Here is a 22223-nt window from a genome sequence, read left to right as displayed (position 1 = left end):
TAGAACTATTCAAGAGATGGCTCGAACGATGTTAAGCAAAAAAAAGATGGCCTTATACTTTTGGGGAGAAGCTATGAACACGGCAAGCCACATTCTAAATAGAGTTGTCTTTATAGACTAGGGACAAAACATACCTCATACGGGTTGTGGAAGAACAAGTAGCCCACTGTTAAATATTTTAGAGTCTTCGGCAGCAAGTGCTACATCTTGCGTGATTGGGAAAGTTCACATAAATTTGATAGCAAAAGTGATGAATGGATATTCCTCAAATAGCAAAGCCTATAAAGTCTACAACCTACGTAAAAAGACTGTTATGGAATCTATAAATGTGGTTGTAGATGATGTTTCAGCCGAGACCACAAAAAGGGAACTTGAAAGCATAGAGAGTTAGCCCAGGCCACAGAAGAGAATTCTGTAGAGCTAAGTGATGCAGGCCATGTAGAGCAAACACCTCCAAACTCTCCTCTACATGACAAAAACCCTCCTCGAGGATTAGTCAAAATCATCCAAGAGAGAACATTCTTGGTGAGCTACATGAAAGAATGAGACTTAGAAAAAGAGTTCTAATTCAAATTTCTTTTGTGTTATTTGTTACAGGTAGAACCCAAGAAAGTTGAAGAAGCTTTAAGTTATAAAAGTTGGCTGTGAGAAACTTCATCAATTCATAAGAAATGAAGTATGGGAGTTGGTTCCTAGACCTGAAAATTATAACATCATTGGAATCAAATGGATCTTCAAGAACAAGTCTGATGAGCATGGCACCATAGTCAGAAACAAAGCAAGACTTGTTGCACAAGGCTACACACAAGTAGAAGGGATTGATTTTAATGAAACTTTTGCTCCTGTTGCACGTTTAGAATCTGTCCGCATATTGCTTGCTATAACTTGTCATCTAAATTTTAAATTGTATCAAATGGATGTTAAAAGTGTATTTTTAAATAGACTACTACAAGAAGAGGTATAAGTAGAACAACCTAAAAGATTCATTAATAACCTCTATCCTGATCATATGTACAGGTTAAAGAAGGCATTCTATGGATTGAAGCAAGCACCATGAGCTTGGTATGAAAGGTTGATAGCTTACTTACTTGAGCATGGTTTCACTGAAGGACAAGCTGATAGGATTCTTTTCATAAAAAAATTAGGTAAGCAACTTCTCATTGCTCAAATTTATGTAGATGATATTTTTTTTTAGCAACCCTTAACTCACTTTCCCATGATTTTGCTACTGAAATAAAATCTTAGTTTGATATGAGTATGATTGGTGAGTTAAATTTTTTCTTGGGCATTCAAGTTAAACAAACTAAAGAATGAATTTTCATCTCACAATCTAAGTATGCTAGAGAACTTGTTAAGAAGTTTAGAATGGAAAGAAAGAGTCGTGTTCGTACTCCTATGAGCACTTCAGTGAAAATCAGCACAAACCTTACAAGTAAGAACATTGATCCAACACTCTATAGAAGCATGATAGGGAGTTTACTTTATATTCAGCAAGTATACTCGATATAGCATTTAGTGTTTGTGTGTGTGCTAGGTTTCAAGCTAATCCTAAGGAATCACATCTTACTATAGTAAAAAAAATCATTAAATATCTAAGTGCAACTGTAGATTATGGGATTTGGTATTTTAAGGACATTAACTTGACATTAGTTGGCTATTCAGATGTTGATTGGGTTGGAAATGCAGATGAGAGAAAAAGCATGCCTGAAGGTTATGTGATTTTGTCCCTTTCTTGTGAAAAATGTTGAGAGTTGTTTCGAGAACATCTATTTGATGAAGGGAAGCCTTGCCTTTACATGAATAATGCAAAATTAGAAGGATCAGATGCTACAAGCTGTGTTGTTGAAAAACCATCTCATGATTAAGCATATCGTCATGGAATTCAACAAATAGCATAGTATGATTTCAAGTGGCCAAGGAGAAGGATGTATCAAAATAATGGAAGAATGGATTGAGGTCACTGATAATGAACGAAGTAAAAATCTCCATCATTACCAGACATTGAAGTTAACTCTTTAATGAAATACTCGTAATTTTGATTTAGATAAATCAATTAGTTAATAAAGATCACACCTGGCAGTACAAACTTAGACAAAGTTGTGTGATCCATCCAAGAAGTTGATCCTTTTCATCCAAGCAAATTGTGTTGGATTGGGAACTTACTTGTCTTAATCTTTCTAGGCTTGATTACGTACCTAAATTGCCAAACTTGTTTAGTATTCAAATATTCATGAATAATATATTTTTATTAAAAAATAATAATATTTACAGTCATATAATTTGTAAGCGTTTAACAATCTTTTTAAGAAGTGAATAAATACGAGATTTATATAAAAAAATAATATATAACCTTAATATTTTTAAACAAATTATTTAACCCTTATACACTTTGATAACTATACTATCATTACTCAAGCTATCATACTACCGACTTAAAAACCGTGTACTTTGGTAGGTTTTTTTTCTTGTATCTAAAAACTTTCTAAGTTCCTTCTTAGCCACACAATATGGGAATACAAAAAGTCCATCACCACCAAACTTTGATCCACAATTGAAACGTGTCATTTCACCACTGGAAGAAAGCTTATCTCCCATGCCATGTCAGTACCACCCTCCACTCAAAAGACAATCAGCCAAACATACCCCAAAGGCTAAGCTTGTCATCCTTTGCTCCATCTCCACCCAGGCATCCTAGAAAGAAACAAAATCTGCATAAACCCTTCATTTCCCATGGTGGTTCAAGCTGTTCCATCAATCCATTGAGCTCCCCAGAAATTGTTTGATACAGAATATGCCATGGAGGCCCTCAATGCAGCATGCTTGACTCCCTTGTCCATTCTTCGTGACAGAAAGAAAGAACCCAGAAAATTTTCATCAGTCCCTACTACTTTTCCACTCAAGTTCTCAAGTTCTGCTACTTTATGCAACCATCCATCAACTTTACAAGAATGTTTCTCAAGGGGTTTTCCAGGGGGTCTTGTCCTTCTATCTTCAGCTCTTAATACTGGGCTTGCTAGAGCTTTATCATATGAGGAAGCACTTCAACAGTCTGTGACTAGCTCTACAGCTGTGGAACTTGATCCAAGTGGGGTTCTTGATAGTGTATTAAGTTTTGTAACAGAGAATCCTACACTAATAGCGGGTGGTGCCGCCATTCTGGTGGTTCCCTTGATTTTATCTCAAGTTCTGAAGCAGCCTAAGCCTTGGGGTTTTGAGTCAGCCAAAAATGCTTATGCAAAGCTAGGTGATGATGCCAATGCCCAGTTGCTTGATATAAGATCACCGGCGGAATTTAGGCAAGCGGGTAGCCCAGATATCCGGGGTTTAAGAAAGAAGCCGGTGTCTATTGCTTATAAAGGAGCAGACAAGCCTGGGTTCTTGAAAAAGCTTTCTTTGAAGTTCAGAGAACCAGAAAATACTACATTGTTCATTTTAGACAAGTAAGAATTTAAAACGCATTCCTATAATTTTCCCTCATTTTCTTGTATATAACTTAGAGCATATCTATTGCTTCACTGCATTGGAAAACTAATAGAAATAAATTTAAAAGAAAAAGACTTGACTAGCACTATGCTACCGAAAAGAAAATCTACATGCGATATTCATACTATTCATTGGGAAATTTAACATTCTTGATAGATATAGAGAATATCATAAATCGTTGACTTTTTATTTCAAGAAATCCAGATGAATGGGCACCATATCTACTGCTTGAGCTGAAATCACCAAATCATGCAGAGATTGTGGTGTCCTGGATCAATTTCTTTCCATTAATGACGCAGTAAAATAGCAGGTAGAGCAGATTCGGGAGATTTTATAGCTATGGATATTCCAAACTATTCTTAACACAATGCTCCCCACCCCCCGGGTCCCATTTAATTGAAATACAAGCAGCCAAGATTGGTGTGAACGTACATGAATGCCATGTATTGTTGTTCGATCACGCAGGTTCCGGATTTGAATTATTGACTATATGAGGGTGCTATATATTTTTCATCTTCCACATTGTTGAGATTGGTTACACATCTGCAGTCTGTATCATGATTACTTCTTAATTAATTCAAGCAGTTAATAGCCATAGGCTTGGTCATATTTGAAATTTCAGATCAATCAATCATATGATCATTTTCTCTTTCACATGATTTGCAATTGCCTAGCAGACTGGGTGACATCTCACTTGATCTTTGTTATTATAACGGCTAATATATGGAGCTAATGTTGCTGAACTTTTTGTGAAGCCAGATTTAACGGAAATTCCGAATTGGTTGCGGAGTTGGTCACTGTAAATGGATTCAAAGCTGCATATGCAATAAATGATGGTGCAGAAGGACCCCGAGGATGGATGGTCTTCCCTTTCTTCTTCTGATATTTTCTTTGGATGCTTTGAAGATAACATCCAAATCTTATGTATGCCTGAAACATAATCACTCAGAAACTTTATTGTGTAAATTTTCAGAATAGTGGTCTTCCATGGATACCACCAAGGAAATCATTGAGTCTTGATCTTAGCAATTTCACAGATGCTATTGGTGGCACAGTCGGAGTATGTTTCTAAGCTTTTAGTTATTTGTTTACTGCATTATGGAAACTCTATCTTTGAACTATTGGATGCCCATTTGACTTGATCTCTCTTTGCCTTTCTTCCCTTCTTTTCTCAATCTTACACTTGAAGTCAAATTTATTGTTGTTGATGTGTTGATCATTAATACAATTTTAGATAGTATAGGAAACCTATAAATTATATGAACTCAGTTGATCTGGGGTTTTGTCCTGCTAGGTTCATTTGTTAGACAACTCTAATAAATATTCAGTATTTTATATCTGGTTCATTGAGAACATGGACAGCAAGTTTCATTGGAAATTTTTGAACATTTAATACTTTGCCCAGTTACAATAATATTCCCTACAGTCCACAACAGATGATGTGCTTTCCTTTTCAAGCTATCCAATGATGAAAGCCTCGGAAATGAAAGGATCTATCCATATAACTTTCATCTAGTGCGGCATGGAAGGAGTACAAATTTTTTTTTTTTTTTTTTTTGGTGGGGGGGGGGTTGTTTGTGGAGGATATAAAACAATTTCTTTTATTGCTATATGATTTTTTTTTTTAATTTCTGATAAGTTCTCTTTCCTTTTAGGCTGCGTTTAGATGTTGAGTTGAGTTCAACTCTTTATGAATAGTAGTGAGTTGAGTAGTGGAGGGAGTTATGTGAGGCCTATCTAAACTGAGTTTAAAGTGTATTTGGATGTTAAGATGAGTTTAGTACTTTTTATGGAAAGTTAAAAAAAGTTTTGGGTCCTACGTATAAAGATTTGTTAAGTTAAAAAAGGTTGTGGGTCTCACATGTTAGAAGGTTTTGAGTTGAGATAAATTTAGTAATTTGAGAATTGGTGTTTAGATGTTAGAGTCAGCTTAAAATTACATTGAGCTCAGCTGAATTTTATAACCAAACGCATCCTTAATGTAATATGAATGCATTTGTTCTCTATATTGGGATTGATAGTGGCCTTTATGTGTAAAAATAAATGTGTTCTTTTTTCTAAATAGAGATGGTAAATACATTTCGTCATCATTTTGTTCTTGTGTAAATATGCTAGAATATTCTGGCACTGCTTGTACAGTTATTGAATTGACCAAAACAGAATGAATTCTCAGTTATCATGGGGCCAGTAGCTTACCCATTAGCTTATCTTTTCTTTTAAACATTTTTGCCTTTATGTTTTCTGAAATGGACGTTATATGCTTTATGATGATGACTATTGTGCAGGAGGGTTTAGATGCCTTGAATGTTACCCTTGGGATTGCTGCAGCCGCTGGGTTAGGTTTATTGGCTTTTTCAGAGGTTTGGATGAAAGCTCCTTAATTTTGTTTCCTTTTTTTTTTATTTTCTTACTGTAAATGACTTTCTATGTGACATGATCAGGAATTGCATTTGATGGTTTATTTACATCTTTTTAGATAGAAACAATACTCCAAGTATTAGGCTCGGCTGCAATTATTCAGTTTGTGAGCAAGAAACTCCTATTTGCTGAGGTGAGTTTCCAATGCCCTTCTGTACTTAATTTTTCGCTTATAAAATATCAACCGTGCCATATAATCCAAGTCTAGTTTGGAATTTTGCTAAATTGCTTCATATGACAGAATCGAAAGGAAACTATACAACAACTTGATGAGTTCTTGAACACAAAGGTTGCCCCTAAGGAGCTTGGTGATGAAATAAAGGTGTCTGAACTTCGTGTGAAATTTGTGTTTCTATTACTTATCTTGAAAAGTTAAATGCAAATACTTTTGCAATTCACGGTTATATCCTCTATACTTATTCTGAATTGTCCGGAATTTCAGCAAATTGGAAAGGCTCTTCTACCATCACCCGTGATTATCAATGCTCTCCCTCCAGCTGTTGATTCAATCCCAGAGCCTGCTACCACTGATAATACTGTACAAAAAGCAGTAGCTGGTGATTCAAAGGTAGAAACAGATGGAAAAGCTATTCCTGAAATAAATTCAGTGCCCAAAACCGAAGTTAAAGCAGAATCGCTTCCTGGATTTTCAAAATCACTTTCTCCATATCCATACGTAATTATCACTTCCACTGCTTCAGGAATTCTATAATTTTTCTGCTTCACTCTATTTGCTTGGAATATGAAGGTCATGATATACTCATTAGTGGCTAATTATTTAATGCAATGCGGTACATTTGAATTCATGGTGTGGGTATTGGAATGTGGTATGCTCTTATACCTGGTTAGCTGACTTGATAGCATCTTTAGGATTGTTGGTGCACATTGGGGGTTGAGCACATGAGTGCGCGAGTGCGTGTGTCTATGTGTGCATTTATGTTTGTGCATGCCATTTTCTAGTCTTGTGGGGAGCTTTTTGTTTGCTATAGTTTGCACTAGACCTTTCTATAGATATTATACATAATTAAGCATAAAGAGAATCAGAACACCACAGGATACCATTTAAAGATAAAATAGTGTAGTAACAGTTCGGAATAACCTCAAAAAATGTCATATCTTAAGTATGACCAAACGAAATTTACTATTTCAAAAAATAGATCATACCATTCTTTTTTACTTCTTAAATCTTTTGATTAAATCAGTTATTTATTTAAAAAGCTAAAAACAGGGATTGCTAGATTTAGAAAAAACCAAAAATGGAACATACCACATCAGATGTTGCACATTCAAGAACACAGGTCCAGCAGGGTAAGGAATCCTTTGGCTCCTTATGGATAGGGTTGTGTATGTACATTACTTAAAAGGCTGTTATCTAGCAGGTTAATGTGACCTATGAATCTGCAGGTACCTTTATGGATATTTGATCTACCATTCCCCCACCTTTTTTCTTATTCCCCCACCTGTTTTCAAGAGAGAGAAGTGATGTAATTGAATAATAATTTATAGGATAATAGAAAGATAATCTTGTAGGCAAGACATAATTGCTGATGTAAATTGTTGCATAGTGATGTAATTGCTGATCCAATGAAATGTTCAAGCATTTGTTGAGTTAATTCTGTGGTATATGCACTGAACAAATGCTCGCCTTCTTTTCCTTCCTGGTTGCAGTATCCAGATTTGAAGCCCCCAACATCTCCATCGCCATCGCAGCCGTAAAGTTGTTGTAATTGCATAAAAATATAGCAGTTTGTTTCTATGACAAGCAGCTGTTGTCGGGGGATTAGCAAAGCTAGTTTGTGAAAATTTTCAGCTTGCATGATATCTTAGATCCATAGTAAAGAATAAAAAAAAAATACACTGCTATGAGCTATGAAACAGAAATCTCTCATGGCCACTTTCCTTTTGTTTCTTATGCTACTTTGTGTAATCATTGGGTGTCTTTTGGTTGGGATTTCTGTATTAGATATATTCGGATAAGGACAATAGTATTTCTTTCACCAGTTTTGAGTTTGCAACAGAACAACTGTATGTCCATGAACTTCTGGGTGCATCAAGGATTCGGGAAGGGGGGGGGGGGAGGTAAAAACACTAGCTTTATATTCCACCTTGAGAAGAGAATCTTATTTTGTTAGAATGGAAATGCATAATTGTCTGAACTTTCTCTAAAATTGCATTTTCAACATGTGATGCTTATAATTGAAGACTAGTTATTCTACTGTGTTTGTTCTGGATTGGAGCATGGGCACCTTTGGGGCTAGTTTGGATTCTGAGATGAGATGAGATGGTTTCAGGTGAAAGTTAAAAAAAATATTGTTAGAATATTATTTTTTAATATTATTATTATTTTGGGATTTGAAAAAGTTTAATTGTTTATTATATTTTTTGTAAAAATTTGAAAAAGTTGTAATGATGATGTGGGATGAAACATTTTCTAAATCCAAATGAATGTGAAAGTATGACTTTGTAGTTTGTAAGATTTGTGTCCCAACCTCTTCATATATTGGGGAAAAAAACCAGAGCTTTAAGTTGGTGTTTCCAAGGGCATCTCTTCTTTAGGTTGAATTAGCAGTTCTTTTTTACAAGCTCAGAATGAATCTTTATTGAACAACTGCCTCTTAATATATTAACGATTTGCTTAAAACTGAAGTGTTAAATAATATATAGATGCTACTCGAACTCACTTGTTCTGGACCATCCGATGCACAAGGAACACACAAGTTTAATGCATCGTTTTGACAGTGAAAGTGTTTCATTTTATTTCATCATTACAATTTTTAAATTCTCACACAAAATATAATAAACAATTCAACTTTTTCAAATCTCAAAATAATAATAATATTAAAAAATAATATTCTGACAATATTTTATTCAACTTTCAATTTTCATAAAAAATCATCTCGTCTCGTCTCACTATCCAAACCATACCTGTATAGTTTTTACTGTTTTATTTATTAACGAATGACACATAATGCTACTGTCTCTTACACCAATGTGTTATGGGATACTTAGGTTTAGAATATGTGCAATATTGTTTTTAGAATATGTTTACTCAAAAGAATACCATTCCTTAATTGTTTTCTATCCATCAACATTAACAGAAAGACTCGTGCTACGTACAGTCCCCGTTGGGGGTTTGAGTGTGCACGAAATGGATGTTTATGTCTTTTTCCCTATAATTTTGGTCAAATTTCAAAAATACCCTCGACTTTATCTTCCTCCCTCAAACAATGTGACAAAACTCTCTGCACTTTCATTCTTATCTCTATTCCTAGAACACGGGCCCATACACGTCAACCCAAAGCAAAGTGGTCTTGTGTTTTAGTGTTTGAAAATAGATCTCTATCGTTTGAGCTCCCTCTGCATCTCCTCCACCACTATCAGCATCTGTAGTCTCATTCGCATTTGAGTGCTCTGAAAATAGATCTCGTCCTCCAAGAACAGATGCTTAAAAATAAACCACTTCAAAGATGGATCCAGTTGAATTTCTTTTCGAAATTTTAGTCTCTAACGAGAAAAACTTTGATTGCTCATTTGTAAAAGTGCTATGAAAATAGACCTCATCCTCCAAAAACAGATGCTTAAAAACAGATCACTTCAAAGATGGATCCAGTTGAATTTCTTTCCGAAATTTTAGTCTCCAATGAGAAAGACTTTGATTGCTCATCTGTAAAAGAATCATTTCAATCTTTCCCATAGGTAATTTCCCCATCAGGACTATTATAACAACGATCTTGCATTCTTGAACTAATATACTCATTTGAAAAATCATCTTGAATATCAGGAGATCCAAGTCTAAATTGAATAGTATCACCTTCACTAGCTGAATCCTGACAACTGAGGAGATTATTTGGACCTTCATGCGATTCTTCCTTTGAGACATCAGGATGAAGAGGAGTGTGATTTGAATCCGGACATTTCTTGATGTGATGATTTCTTTGCATGCAACATGAACACAGTTGTCCAGTAGTTTCAGTGCAAGGCAAACAAAGATGTTTCAGTGCGATTTTACTTCTATGCATTTTTTACTTAAATGAAACGAAGCTTTTCACTTTGTGCGCACGCAGGCCCCCAATTGGGACTGCGTCTAGAATCTTTATAACAGAAAATACACAGTAGTATCATCGACTACAACGTGTCATCCTTATTTTATTTTTTGAAAAACAAGAAATTGTTTTTCTATAATAAAGAATGTTTACAATTTTAAAAACTAAATTACTATTAAAAAAAGTTAAAAAAAATAAAAGGCTAAATTACTATTTATATCCATACGAGTCTTTGTGGTAATAATGATGTTTCGAATTGATCTCTTCCTCAGGATTCTATTAGGTCTCGTTTGGATGTTTAGTTGAATTGAGATAATTTGAGTTCGTTATGAATAGTAGTAAGTTGAGATGGTTGAATGAATTTTGTGAAGCCCATTTAAGATGAATTTAGATGTGTTTTGATGTTAAAATAAGTTTAAATTATTTATGAGAAGTTGAAAAAGGTTGTGGGTCCCGTGTGTAAAGAGGTGTTGAGTTGAAAAAGGTTTAGTGATTTAAGAGTTAAGTGTTTGGATGTTAAACTCAACTTAAGTGGATTTCTCTATGTGGCCACCAAGCACAAGCACCAATCGTAGCTGCCACCAATTTTTTTTCTAATCATGGTGGTTACACAAACTAAATTATCTCTTCTCATCTCATCTCATATAATCATTATAACTTTCTCAAACTCTCACACAAAGTATAATAAACAATCTAACTTTTTCAAATTTTAAAATAAAAATTATATTAAAAAATTATCTTCTAATAATATTTTATTCAATTTTTAATTTTTATCTCATCTTATTTGTGTAAACAAACGAAATCTAGATTTCTTAACATTTTTGCTGGTGTCACATTGAATATTACCTCATAGAAGATATATTTACCAACTTATACAATGCATTTGTTAGGGTGCTGTTGAGTCTAGGTAGTATGTAAATAAGAATGGCGAATAAATGGTCTATAAACATTATTGTGTACGGGCAGATTGCATATGATCTGTTTGTAAAAATGAGGAAATGAAAATAGCAAGAGGAAGAAGATGAAAAAGTGGCCACACCTTGAGGATTCGAGGTCCCAATTCCTCCAAAGAAACAACTATAGTGTCTGCTCAATGTTTTTTAGAATGCCCACTACAGATTCCCTGCACCCATTTACAACCATCATCCTAACGGAATTTGGCAGAAAAGACACACTTAACCCTTAACAAACTTCTTTTAGAACTTACCAAATAAAAGAGACGTGGACTACTCTTTATTACAAAACGCATAGCAAAGCAACTCAACAAAACGCACAACTTTATCACTTGGTAGAATGACACCGTATGGTTGGCAGTAAAACGACACCGCATCAAACTTAGCTTCATAACTCCAGACACTTCACTTCGAACACTTCTGAGTTCTGCCCGACACATTCTTGCTTCTTCTTCCACCTTCGCATACTCTAGCTCTGCACTCTCTAACCCCCCATAGCTGAGCCATAATAGCATCCCATAAAAAACCTAGTGAGAAAACTCTCATATATAGTGTTTGAGAGCTTCTCGATGCGCACTTGAATGGTTGAATTCAACATCGTTATGAAGGCATATATTTTCAAGTCGGCATAGAAGGATAAGGAAACCTCCTCTGCCATTCATAATGTTTTATCATTTTATCAAAGAGAAAATCTATATGAAAATCTTACACTTACACATCTACTTAATCAACGTGTGATTTGTCATTTTTATCATTTTATCTTAATGCTTAAATAAGTATGTGTTTAAATACAATAACAAAAATGACAAATCATATATACGTGTGTGTTTAAGCATTGAGATAGAAGGGCAAAAATACTTAAATATGTGTGTTTAAACATAAACATATTTAAATATTAAGATAGAATGATAAAATGACAGATCACATGTTGGTTTGGTGGACGTGTGTGGTATAAAACTTCCTTGTAGCATTTCTCTTCCACGAAATCCCACCCAGCAAAGGAAATTTCACCTCCTCCCTCCATCTCCAACCTGCAGAAAAAATAGGCACCGCGATCTTCACTATGTAAATATATGTCGGTCCAACTAAATATATAGATACAACAGTTGTGATTATAGAATGCTTGGTTTATTAGGTGCCCTTAAATATATAGGACAATTGCGTATTAATGCTTTTGTGTGCTATTTAGGTGCAAAAATAATCATTCTGTATTTTGATGGAACGTCAAGCTATAAGGTATTGTGCCAATGAAGATAATGTATTTTAACCCAATTTTAAGTATCGAGGGAGCAACAAAACACTTGCCCATGGAAATAATTAAATATAGTTTGCAATGAGAATAATTCGTTGCTAGTAATTTTAAAAGAGTTTGCATTTCGTTACAAATGAATGTATTCGCAATGATTTTCATTAGTTGCAACTGCCTCGTTTGTTTTCACAACTCATCTCCTCATTACAATTTTTTCAAATTCTCATACAAAATAAAATAAACAATTCAACTTTTTCAAATCCCAAAACAAAAATAATATTAAAAAAATGGTAATTCTATGCATCAGCCTACACACTTCACACACCATGCATTCAAATTTTTTTTTTTTTTTAAATCTCAATACACTAAGTGTGTTGAGTGTGTGATGAATAGTAGGCTGATGCAAATATTTTTCCTTAAAAAAATATTCTAACAATATTTTATTCAACTTTTAATTTTAATCTCAACTCATTTCATCTCATCCGCGAAAACAAACGAAACAACATATTTAGAAGGACAACATTTTGGTTGGAAACATATTTGCAATAAAATTTTTGCAACCACCGTAATTTCGTGACACTACAGATTTGTCTCTTGACGTGGCACTACAGATTATTAAAAAAAATTAAAAATATATATTTAAAAACAAAAGGGCCCAAATATATATATATATATATATATATATAAAGGAAAACTAAAATCATGTATTGCCTCTACCCTTTTATGTTTATGTTTTTATTTATTTATTTTAATAAGTCACATAGCACAATATTATAGTCCTATGGCAAAATGAGTAGTATAAAGTATAGTAACATTTATCTTAATAGTAATACAACTTCATATATTCTTGGGGTCGACAAATCTCGCATTTTTTACCATGGACAGGTGAAAGTAATCTTTTATGAGTGTAATGCTAATATAATTTAGATGAAGGATACTATTCCTAATATAATTTGTGTAATGCTACTCGTCTTTTTAAATTTGTCATCTTTCCTTACACAAGTTGACTTGACAAAGTTTAAATAGTTTTTTATATTAACAACTTGAAAACCTACTTAAACATGTCGAATCAGCTTGTATGATTGAAAATTTAAAAAAAAAAAAATGTCTAAAATGAATTTCTCATATATTTTTTTAGGGTTAACTGCAAATTCAATATCTCGGTTTTCATCGATTTGTAAAAAGTTATCTTGATGATTTTTTTAACTCACAACATTTACACCTAAGATTTCAAAATTTTACAATTCGTAACTTTTGTTAAAGGTTTTATTACCTTACGTTTTTATGGAAGTTGTGAAGTGCATAATTTTAAAATTCTAGGTATAAATTAGGGTTGGGTGGCGGGGCACCGCCTCCCCACCCCACCTTGACCAGGCAGATGCTAGTTTTCATCGATTTGTAAAAAGTTATCTCTATTTTTTTTAACTCACAACATTTGCATGCACCTAGATTTAAAAAAATTACAATTCGAACTTTCGTTAAAGGTTTTATTATCTTATTTTTTATGGAAGTTGCGAATTGCAAAATTTAAAAATTCTTGATATAAATTAGGGTTGGGTGGCAGGGCACTGCCTCCCCATCCCTCCTCGGCCAAGCATATGCCAGTTTTCATTGATTTGTAAAAGTTATCTTTATTTTTTAACTAACAGCATTTTCATCTAAGATTTCAAAATTTTAAAATTCGCAACTTTTGTTAAAAAGGTTTTATTACCTTACGTTTTAATGGAAGTTGCGATTGCAAAATTTTAAAATTTTAGGTATAAATTAGGGTAGGGCAGCAGGGCATCGCCTTCCTGCCCCCATTCTGCATCCACATAATATCCACATAGTCGAGGCTGAGGGGGGGGCCCTGGCTGGGCCCAAGCTTGCCCAAGGTTCCCCCCAAACCCCCCCCCCCCCACACACTCTCTCTCTCTCTCTCTCGTCGTCACAACTTGTGCCTACTTGTCGGCTCTAGTATATCTCTCTCTCTCTCTCTTAATGCGCCAATACATTGGTCATTTGGGCCATTGGGCATGGAGCTATGGGTGGTGGTTGCCAATCTGCCCCTCGTCCTATCAAACGAGGGCACCCACCTCCCGTGGGATGGGATCCCCCCCTCCCTCCCTCTCTCCGCCAATGTGGTGGCGGGGACACGCGGAGTTTTAGGTAGCACCCTATAAACGTTGCAAAAAATGGGGCATTGAATTTTCAATTAACCCTAGTTTTCATAAGATTTTTAACTTTTTAAGGACGTTGACGACGTCGTTCTCGAGATCTTATTACAATATTAAAACGTAGTGGAGCGGGAAATGTCGTTTATGTACCTATTTATTTAATTTAATTCTTTGGGTGTTTTGAAAGTATCACTTTCCCCGCTCTAGTTGCGTTTCCCCCCGTCTTTGCGTATGTGTCAGTGTGTGTGTGAGACATTGCTGAGCTCACTGCAAGCATTTTGTTCTCAATCAAATGGCGAGGATCAAACATCCCGCTAACAGGAAAGGAAATTCAAGAAAATCAGGTCCTCTCTATCTCTCTCTCCATACATGTATTTCTGTTTTCTGTTTATATATATTTCTTAGGGTTTGATTATTTTTTCCCTTTTTTTTTTTTTGTGGTTTTGCTCTTTGTGATACCAGGTTCTAGAGGGGAATCGTCAGCTTCACCAGCCCGGAGTGCGGTAACACTCTTTCTTCTGTCTTCATCTTCTCTCTATGTTCGATTTTTCCTTTTTTCCGTTCGGCCTGTCAGAAAATTTGGAAAAATGAGTGGGAGCTGGAATTGACCTTATTTTTGTCTTCTTATATCTTGTAGAAAGTGAGACGTTTCTTTTAGTTGAGCTGAATGGTTACATTAGGCCCAGCTTAGTGGTTTTCTTTTTTTGTTATTCTGAGATCATAAATAGTGAGAAGAATTTGATTGGCGCAATTTGCTTTACCTGTATTTCCTCAGTAACCAACCCGAGCCTTTATGCTTGGTAATATCTTTTCATTGTCTGCTTTTTGTAGGAAAGGAAACATAGGAAATTAAATACAATCTGAAATTTCCATTCCCATGAGTTATCCATCAAATGAAATATGAAACGTAAAAAAGAAAAAACTGAAAATTAAAAATTGAGTGACGCTTTTGGGTGTTTTAGTCTGTACTTCTTTATTCCATATTTCAAATTTAGTGTTGATTTATTTTTTTATTCCAATATTGTTTACCTCGTTCTTTCTTGATGGTTATGTAAATTTGTTTAAAATGTTGAAGCGTCCTGGTGGAAGTCCGAATACAGCTGGAAGTAAGTTTTTGTTACATTTAACTGTTTACACATTTCCAACTTGTTTGATGATGATGATGATGATCATGTCAGTATTGATATGTGGTGATTTGATTATTCGATTGTTCTATAGCTTCAGGAACACAGAGGCAGGCAAAGAAGCGGCGCTATAAGCCAGGAACAGTGGCTCTTCGTGAGATTAGGCACTTCCAAAAGACTTGGACGCTGCTTATTCCCATTGCTCCTTTTGTTAGAGTTGTAAGTTCATTAGCTTAGTTATAACACTAAATGTGCACCTCACGGATTTACACATGTTGAAAGGATGACCTGATTTTTTTTATAAGTGAAGAATAAACACAAAATCCATTACTTGAGTATATAGGAAGAATACAAGAGGAACACCTAACTAGGAATAGAAAAGTTGACAAGAAAATCATGAAGACTCTGAACCATTAAACTCTTAGGAGGCTGTCCAAAGGAACAAAGTCTTAAGAAAAAAGTTTTAAGCGCTTCTCAAAGTTTCTTTCATTCTTTTCCCTTTAGAAGCATTACACTAGATTGATAGAGATCATCTTCCATACCAGTACAATTTGTGGTTGTCTCCTATTGGCAAAGGGGTCTACTTTCCTTCTCAGCATAGCCCAAGGCAACCCAACTCAGCCAACGAAGTCATTCTGTAAGGCATTGGCAATCTCACAATGGAGTAATAGATAGTCTACTATGATACGATGTTTTCTTAGGCTATTTGTGGTAAGGATCTTCCCTATAGATGTTTTCCTAGCTAAACAGCTGCCGCCTTATAGTGCCAAATACTCTCCAAGGGAAGGAATTGCTTTCTTGAGGTATGAGGAGCTTATAGAAGAATGATCGAATAACAAACTTCCCTTTCTTGGAAGGGACCCCAAGAATCTTATTTGTATCACCTAGACATAATCTAGGAGATTCAAGAATTTTGTGTGGGCATTAATCTCTCAATCACGAGTTGTTTTGCTAAATATAACATTTCATTGTGAGTAGCCAATGGAGAACTCCAATAGATTAGCTACTAAAGTCTCATGCACAGTTACAACACTATACATCTCTGGGAAAACTTCCTTGAAGGCCTTGTCACCATACCATAAGTTATGCCAAAATTGGAATCTAGAGCCATCTCCTACTTGAAGTCTATTATGAATAGAAAAAAACCCTCTGTCCTATACTGATATTTTCCTCTATCCCCACCCCATGAAACCTATGTATCTCATTAGTAAACCTTCCACTGCAAGCACAACCATATTTTGAATCCATTATGGCTTTCCACAAGACTCTCTCATGCTGGTAATGCCAAATCCACTTTTCTAGGAAGGCATGGTTATAAGGACGTTTCTAACTCGCAAGCCTCCCTTAGGCATTAGGGAGCACACCTTAAATTAGTTTATTAGGCGAAATATGAATTCTTCATGTGGCTTGCTTCATAAAAAGTCCTATAGTAGCACTTCTATATATGATTGATCACACTTGTGGGAAGGGAAAACATAGATAGGAAATACTTTGGCAAGTTAAAGAGCGTGCTCTTCATCAAGGTGATCCGTCCACCTTTTGATAGCTTCATCCTCTTCCAACCAGGCAGAGGACTCTTGATCTTCTCAATTACTCATCTCAAATAGACTTCGCCCTAAAAGGAGTTCCTAAAGGAAGGCCTAGAGGTTTTATAGGCAAAGAGGTACATACGAAATGTTGGCCAAACTATCAATATTAGAAAGTAGAAGCGTTCCCAATTTCCAACATGAACCATCTTTGACTTAGCCAAATTCACTTTTAACCTAGAAATGACTTTTTAGTATAGGAAAAGATCCCTCATAATGTGGATGTGGTCTAGGCTTGTCCCACATAATATCAAGCTATCATCTGTAAAGAGGAGATGGGAAATGTAAAGCACCTTGAGATTTCTAGACCTCCACAGAATAGGCAGAGAGAATGCCTCCACCAATAGTAGCTCATAACATTTTGCTAAGCCAATGAAAATAATAAATGTAATGTCGATAGTGGATCACCCTTTCTCAACTCTGGAGAGCTACTGAAGAAGTCGACAAGAGTTCCATTCATCAATACAAAAAGTGCATTGTAATGATGCAATGTGTTATCCAGGATTGTCATTTCTTCTCAAAACCGCATCACCCAAGCAAATAATATAGGAACTCCCAATATGATGATAACTCCCAATATGACGATAGGCTTACTCTATGTTCAATTCGTAGAGCAGCCCTAGCTTGCCTAAGTAAAGCCTACTACTATCCAAGAACTAATAAGCAATGAGCATAGAGTCTAAGATTTGTCTACCTCTTACAAATGCATTTTGAGGCTTTGAAATGATATTCTCGTTTATCCTACTCAACCAATTAAATTAGTAAAGGCTTTGCAATTATCTTGTACACCCCATTCACAAGGCTACTGTGGCAGAAATCTTTTGCATCCATTGTCCCGTCGCTTTTAGGAATGAGGGCTATAAAGATGGTATTTAGGCTTTTTTCAAGCTTGCAGTTGGTGTAAAAGTCCTGGAATACCCTCATAATGTCTTCTTCAATCACATACCAACAATCTTGAAAGGATGAACAGACTTATGGATGGATACATTCATAAATAGATTTCAGAGGATCATTTTTTGCTATTGTTAGTGATGAGCAAGGGAAATGATGCATTCCCCCTAATGGGATGTGTGTGAACCTGCAACAGTAAGTAAAATTACGCAACTAAACTCCATAATGCCCCGATCCTAATTAAATCTAGATCAGTTTATGGATCCTCTTTGACTTAGTGGGGTCACTCACATGTATTATCTTCTTAAATTCTATCCTATATGAGATCATTACCTTCTGTTGTCTCTCTATTTAACACATCCTTTTTAACTACAACTACCAGTGTAGTTTTATGCTTCCTGGCACTTTAACTCCTGAAGTTGAACTAGATTGTTTTCTATTGGCAATCATCAATCTCAGTAAAATCACTTAAAAAATATCCGAAATTATTGTTGATAATATAAATTTGAAACTCATTCATATAAATGACCATCATCAATTTGGAGTGGATTTTTTTATTTGTGTGCTTCTAACTAAATCCTTAGGATGTTGACTTGAACTCTCCACTTTAATGGGAGTGGAGCTATTGTTCAAGTGAATAGTGTATCAGGCACCTTATATTATCTGTTGAAAATCCTTTTTGCAATTGCATTCTAGTTCTTTTGTAACTGTCCCCAAATGAATGGCTAAAACCTCAATGTAGAAAAGCTATGGTGCTGGAAATTTGGTATTTGTAGCCATAATCGAATTTGGGCTGTTAATTATGTCAATACAATATTTGTGATAGGTAAATTTGTTTTTTTTGTTTTATAGGTTTTTGCCAATTCTGTATTCAGTTTGACCATGCTGTTTTTATTTTTAAGGAAGAATAGAAGAAGATGCCTCTTACTCTGAGTAAAACACCTAATTTTTGACAAGTATATTGTTGTTAGGAATTGTGGAATCCTTTATGGTCTTAAAATGATGATTGCACTGTTGGGTGTATTTCCCTGTTTATAGATTCAGACTTTCTCAATTTAAAATGTGTAAACGAACATTCTCATTAAGATGTTCATTTTTATTCTTTTGTTATATTTATGGCCAATTTGATCAATATTTAGCATTGGGCTATGAAGAAGTTTGGCCTTTCTGTTGACTTCAGTCTATGGCATGCGTCAATTAGGTTTGGTGGTGAAGTTTAATATGAAAATAGTCCTTGTCATTTGTAGGTAAAACAGATAACCTTTCAATTCTCTCCTGATGTTAATCGTTGGACAGCTGAAGCTTTAGTAGCACTGCAGGAGGTATATAAATGTTTTGTTATGTATCTATAATATATATTGGAAGGCTTGGAAGTGGATAACACCTACCTCATTATCAACATGCATGTCTTGTGAATGATCATGTGGATCCTATATTTTTATAATTTGGAAGTTCTTTTTTGCGTGCTCTGCTTATGAAATTTCTGGTCTTCCCAAATATCGATTGTTCTAATTGTAAACATATGTATAGTCTCTGCACCTAAAAGTTTCTAATGTATTTTCATTTTGACAAAAATATGCTTGAGAAGGCGGCCTTAATCTATGATGTTGTCTTTATATGGTAGTGACTGTTGAATAAAAAACAATAGTTGTTTATTGCTTACTTCTATTCTATATACGTTCTATTTGGTAGGCACTCATGACTTGGTGCTCTGCTTGAGAGGCATCACTATTTTGCTTTCCACTCCAGATAGTTCATAAGCATTAATCAATTCGGATGGGAAATTAACAAATAAGACCTATTGGAATGAGCAAACAGGATCAATGTAAATGGCCCCAAATACTTTGATACATTGACATAAATAGTACTCTTGATGATAATTATACAAGACAACTCTATCATGAGTTTTTCATGATAACAATCACTAATGGTCTTCTTTTTCTTTTTCTTCGTTTTTTTAAAAATAATTTTCCCAGAAAATATGCTGTTGATCATCAAATGATATCTATAACATTTTAACTTTCTCATTTTCAATTCCAGTGACTCGACATGCTTCTTGGTTTCTTATAACTGTAATATACTGATCATCACAACGTACTAATCTCAGCGCATGCACCCTGAGATTATAATATCAGGGTATATTGACTTGGGCAAGTGGATTGAAGTTATAATATCCGTTAGTCATTGAGAGACTTATACAGTACAATGCTTGCTTCTTTTGTATGAGATTGAAGCAATCCATCTTTGGGTTGCTTTTATGCCTCGGTTGTGAATGACACAACTATCCTGTTTAAGGCCTTACTTATCTCATCTATGGTACTTTGTTGAGAACCATTATGGACATTTTTTAGAGCTTCTGCTCTCCTCTGGAGAGGGATTGTAAAGCCTAAGCAAATTACTTGGGTTTAGTTTCAGGATTACCACTATCCCATTAACTCATAGGCCACCACATATATTCTAACAGCCTTTCCCCTCATTTACTTTGGGTATGTCTAATTTACCCAAGATGATTTCCATAATTATAAACTCATAGTCATTGAACTTTTAACTTTTGCTGGTTTACTTTCAAATGCCATGGGAGTTTGCTTACTGATAGGTGATGATTTAATCTTGATGTACCTTGTTATATTCTTTGAACTCATGGACTAACATGGAAAGCAAGTATGGTGGCACAGCAGAATCTGACTCTTGATATAATGATATTGTAAAACGTGTCAATGAAAAGTGCATAGGAACTCTCCTTTGGTAAACACTGTTTACTACTATGACGCAAATTATTGTAGCTACTTCTGCTTTTTGGTTCAAATTTTGACTACATCAAGAGAGGTGGCGCAATTCTGAGCTTTTGCTAGCATTAATATACATAAAGACTATACCCTTATTGGTTTGTTTTATTCCTAGGCAGCAGAGGACTTTTTGGTCCATTTATTTGAAGATGGAATGCTATGTGCAATTCATGCGAAGCGTGTAACTTTGAGTAAGTTGAAATTTAGACTTACGAAGTTTTTTAGTCTACCTTTAGTAATATAATATGAAAAAATGAAATGAATATCCCTCTTATGAAATAACTTTCAAAAGCTTCAGACCAATTTTTAAAGCATCATGTATTGGCTAGTCTGATTGAAGGGGACAACTTTTTTGTCTCTTAGGAAATGGAATATGGCAATTAGTTAACTGAAGGCAAGTAGAAACTTTGTAGATTGTGCTAGATAGAGTGTTATACCTTTTGGCGATCTCATTCTTGAAGCTAATTTTTTTCTGAATGCTTGATTTGCACCTTAGTATGTCTTTTGTAGATTGAACTTCCATTCCGCTTAGAGAATTGGAAAAGGCATCTATACCGTGTAAGTCCAGATAAAATGATCCGTTTCTCAGTCAGAAATAGCAAACCAAATTTCACAATATATTCAGAAAGATCAGAGCTTCCTTCCCCCTGTAATATTTTAGTAGCTTTTCCTATCTGAAGATTTTCTTCCTATGGTTTACTTGGTTTTTTGCTGAAAAATTGCAAATATAACTATTGTGTAGAAGTCTTCTGTTGGGGAGATTTGTTTTTTGTTGGGGGGGGATTCTCTGTTCTCTTCAGGGAATGGTCAGGTTAATATTTGCATAGAGTTGTGGGATTAGCCACCTGTTGAAGTTAATGCAATTTATCAATGTCATACAATCTACTGGTGGCGTACCGCATATGGTTTTTTCAGATCAAAATTTGAGTTACTCTATCTTGCTGTCCCACTGGCAATTCAAAATATTGAAACTCGTTTCATTTGCTTTTACTCACAGTGAAAAAGGACTTTGAGTTGGCACGTCGGCTTGGAGGGAAAGGAAGGCCCTGGTGAGAGCATTGTACAAGTAGCAAGACCATTGTTATTGATTGTGAACATTCTAGGGAGAAATTGCAATTGTTCTTTGACAGTAATTACCTTTTTGTAGTTTTAGCACTGAAATTAGGAAGTAGGAAGCAACCTCACTTTCTTTGATGGTATGCCATATCATATATAATACAGTTTGACCAGTAAGCATGTGATGGGATACCGGCCTGTAGAGGTTACTAAAGTTAATGAGAGGAAATACAAATTGGAGTGTTAAAATATTTAAGACAACTATCCAAACAAATCTGTGTCTTGCTCCTGCTTTATACTCTTAACATATACATGTGCCCGTTTATGTGTGCCTGCAGAGTGTAACTGTATTCCCTACTAATATGTGCACAGCCAAAGTTATTTCTTTGGAGCTACAAGTATCAAGCAACCTTATAGATGATCTGATTGCCTCGATGCCTTTTACACACCCTCCCTACCCTGACCATGCATTTCTAGA

At 35.1% G+C, this 22223-nt stretch overlaps 2 protein-coding genes across 4 annotated transcripts; both read left to right on the top strand.

Annotated features, from left to right (window-relative positions):
* Positions 1-2631: 2631 nt before the first annotated feature.
* LOC108996452 (rhodanese-like domain-containing protein 4, chloroplastic) lies at positions 2632-7924 on the top strand. 2 transcript variants are annotated; one of them, XM_018972358.2, is made up of 8 exons: positions 2632-3440; positions 4243-4345; positions 4457-4543; positions 5769-5843; positions 5960-6034; positions 6143-6223; positions 6344-6469; positions 7570-7924. In XM_018972358.2, exons 1-8 carry the CDS (start codon positions 2797-2799, stop codon positions 7615-7617), a joined length of 1239 nt encoding a protein of 412 aa, XP_018827903.1. In that variant the 5' UTR covers positions 2632-2796; the 3' UTR covers positions 7618-7924. The 2 variants fall into 2 exon arrangements, with proteins under 2 accessions (XP_018827903.1, XP_018827902.1); XM_018972357.2 differs by having other exon boundaries at positions 2633-3440; positions 6344-6577.
* A 6566-nt stretch (positions 7925-14490) lies between these two features.
* LOC108996428 (histone H3-like centromeric protein HTR12) lies at positions 14491-21918 on the top strand. 2 transcript variants are annotated; one of them, XM_018972322.2, is made up of 7 exons: positions 14491-14646; positions 14765-14805; positions 15378-15408; positions 15521-15645; positions 19151-19225; positions 20805-20880; positions 21687-21918. In XM_018972322.2, exons 1-7 carry the CDS (start codon positions 14595-14597, stop codon positions 21740-21742), a joined length of 456 nt encoding a protein of 151 aa, XP_018827867.1. In that variant the 5' UTR covers positions 14491-14594; the 3' UTR covers positions 21743-21918. The 2 variants fall into 2 exon arrangements, with proteins under 2 accessions (XP_018827867.1, XP_018827868.1); XM_018972323.2 differs by lacking the exon at positions 20805-20880.
* The last annotated feature ends 305 nt before the right edge of the window (positions 21919-22223 follow it).

This window comes from Juglans regia, chromosome 7, assembly GCF_001411555.2.
Source record: "Juglans regia cultivar Chandler chromosome 7, Walnut 2.0, whole genome shotgun sequence".
Taxonomy (NCBI): Eukaryota; Viridiplantae; Streptophyta; class Magnoliopsida; order Fagales; family Juglandaceae; genus Juglans; species Juglans regia.
Note: the sequence above shows the minus strand (reverse complement) of the source record. Positions and strands in the feature narration are given on the sequence as shown.

Bases quoted from the DNA above. Each gene is read 5' to 3' on its own strand.
- LOC108996428 (XM_018972322.2), top strand. From the start codon at position 14,595: ATGGCGAGGATCAAACATCCCGCTAACAGGAAAGGAAATTCAAGAAAA. The intron at 14,647-14,764 runs GTCCTCTCTATC...TTGTGATACCAG, and splicing joins AGGAAATTCAAGAAAATCAG to GTTCTAGAGGGGAATCGTCA. The intron at 14,806-15,377 runs GTAACACTCTTT...AAAATGTTGAAG, and splicing joins CTTCACCAGCCCGGAGTGCG to CGTCCTGGTGGAAGTCCGAA.
- LOC108996452 (XM_018972357.2), top strand. From the start codon at position 2,797: ATGGAGGCCCTCAATGCAGCATGCTTGACTCCCTTGTCCATTCTTCGT. The intron at 5,844-5,959 runs GTTTGGATGAAA...ACATCTTTTTAG, and splicing joins GTTTATTGGCTTTTTCAGAG to ATAGAAACAATACTCCAAGT. The intron at 6,578-7,569 runs GTAATTATCACT...TCCTGGTTGCAG, and splicing joins CACTTTCTCCATATCCATAC to TATCCAGATTTGAAGCCCCC.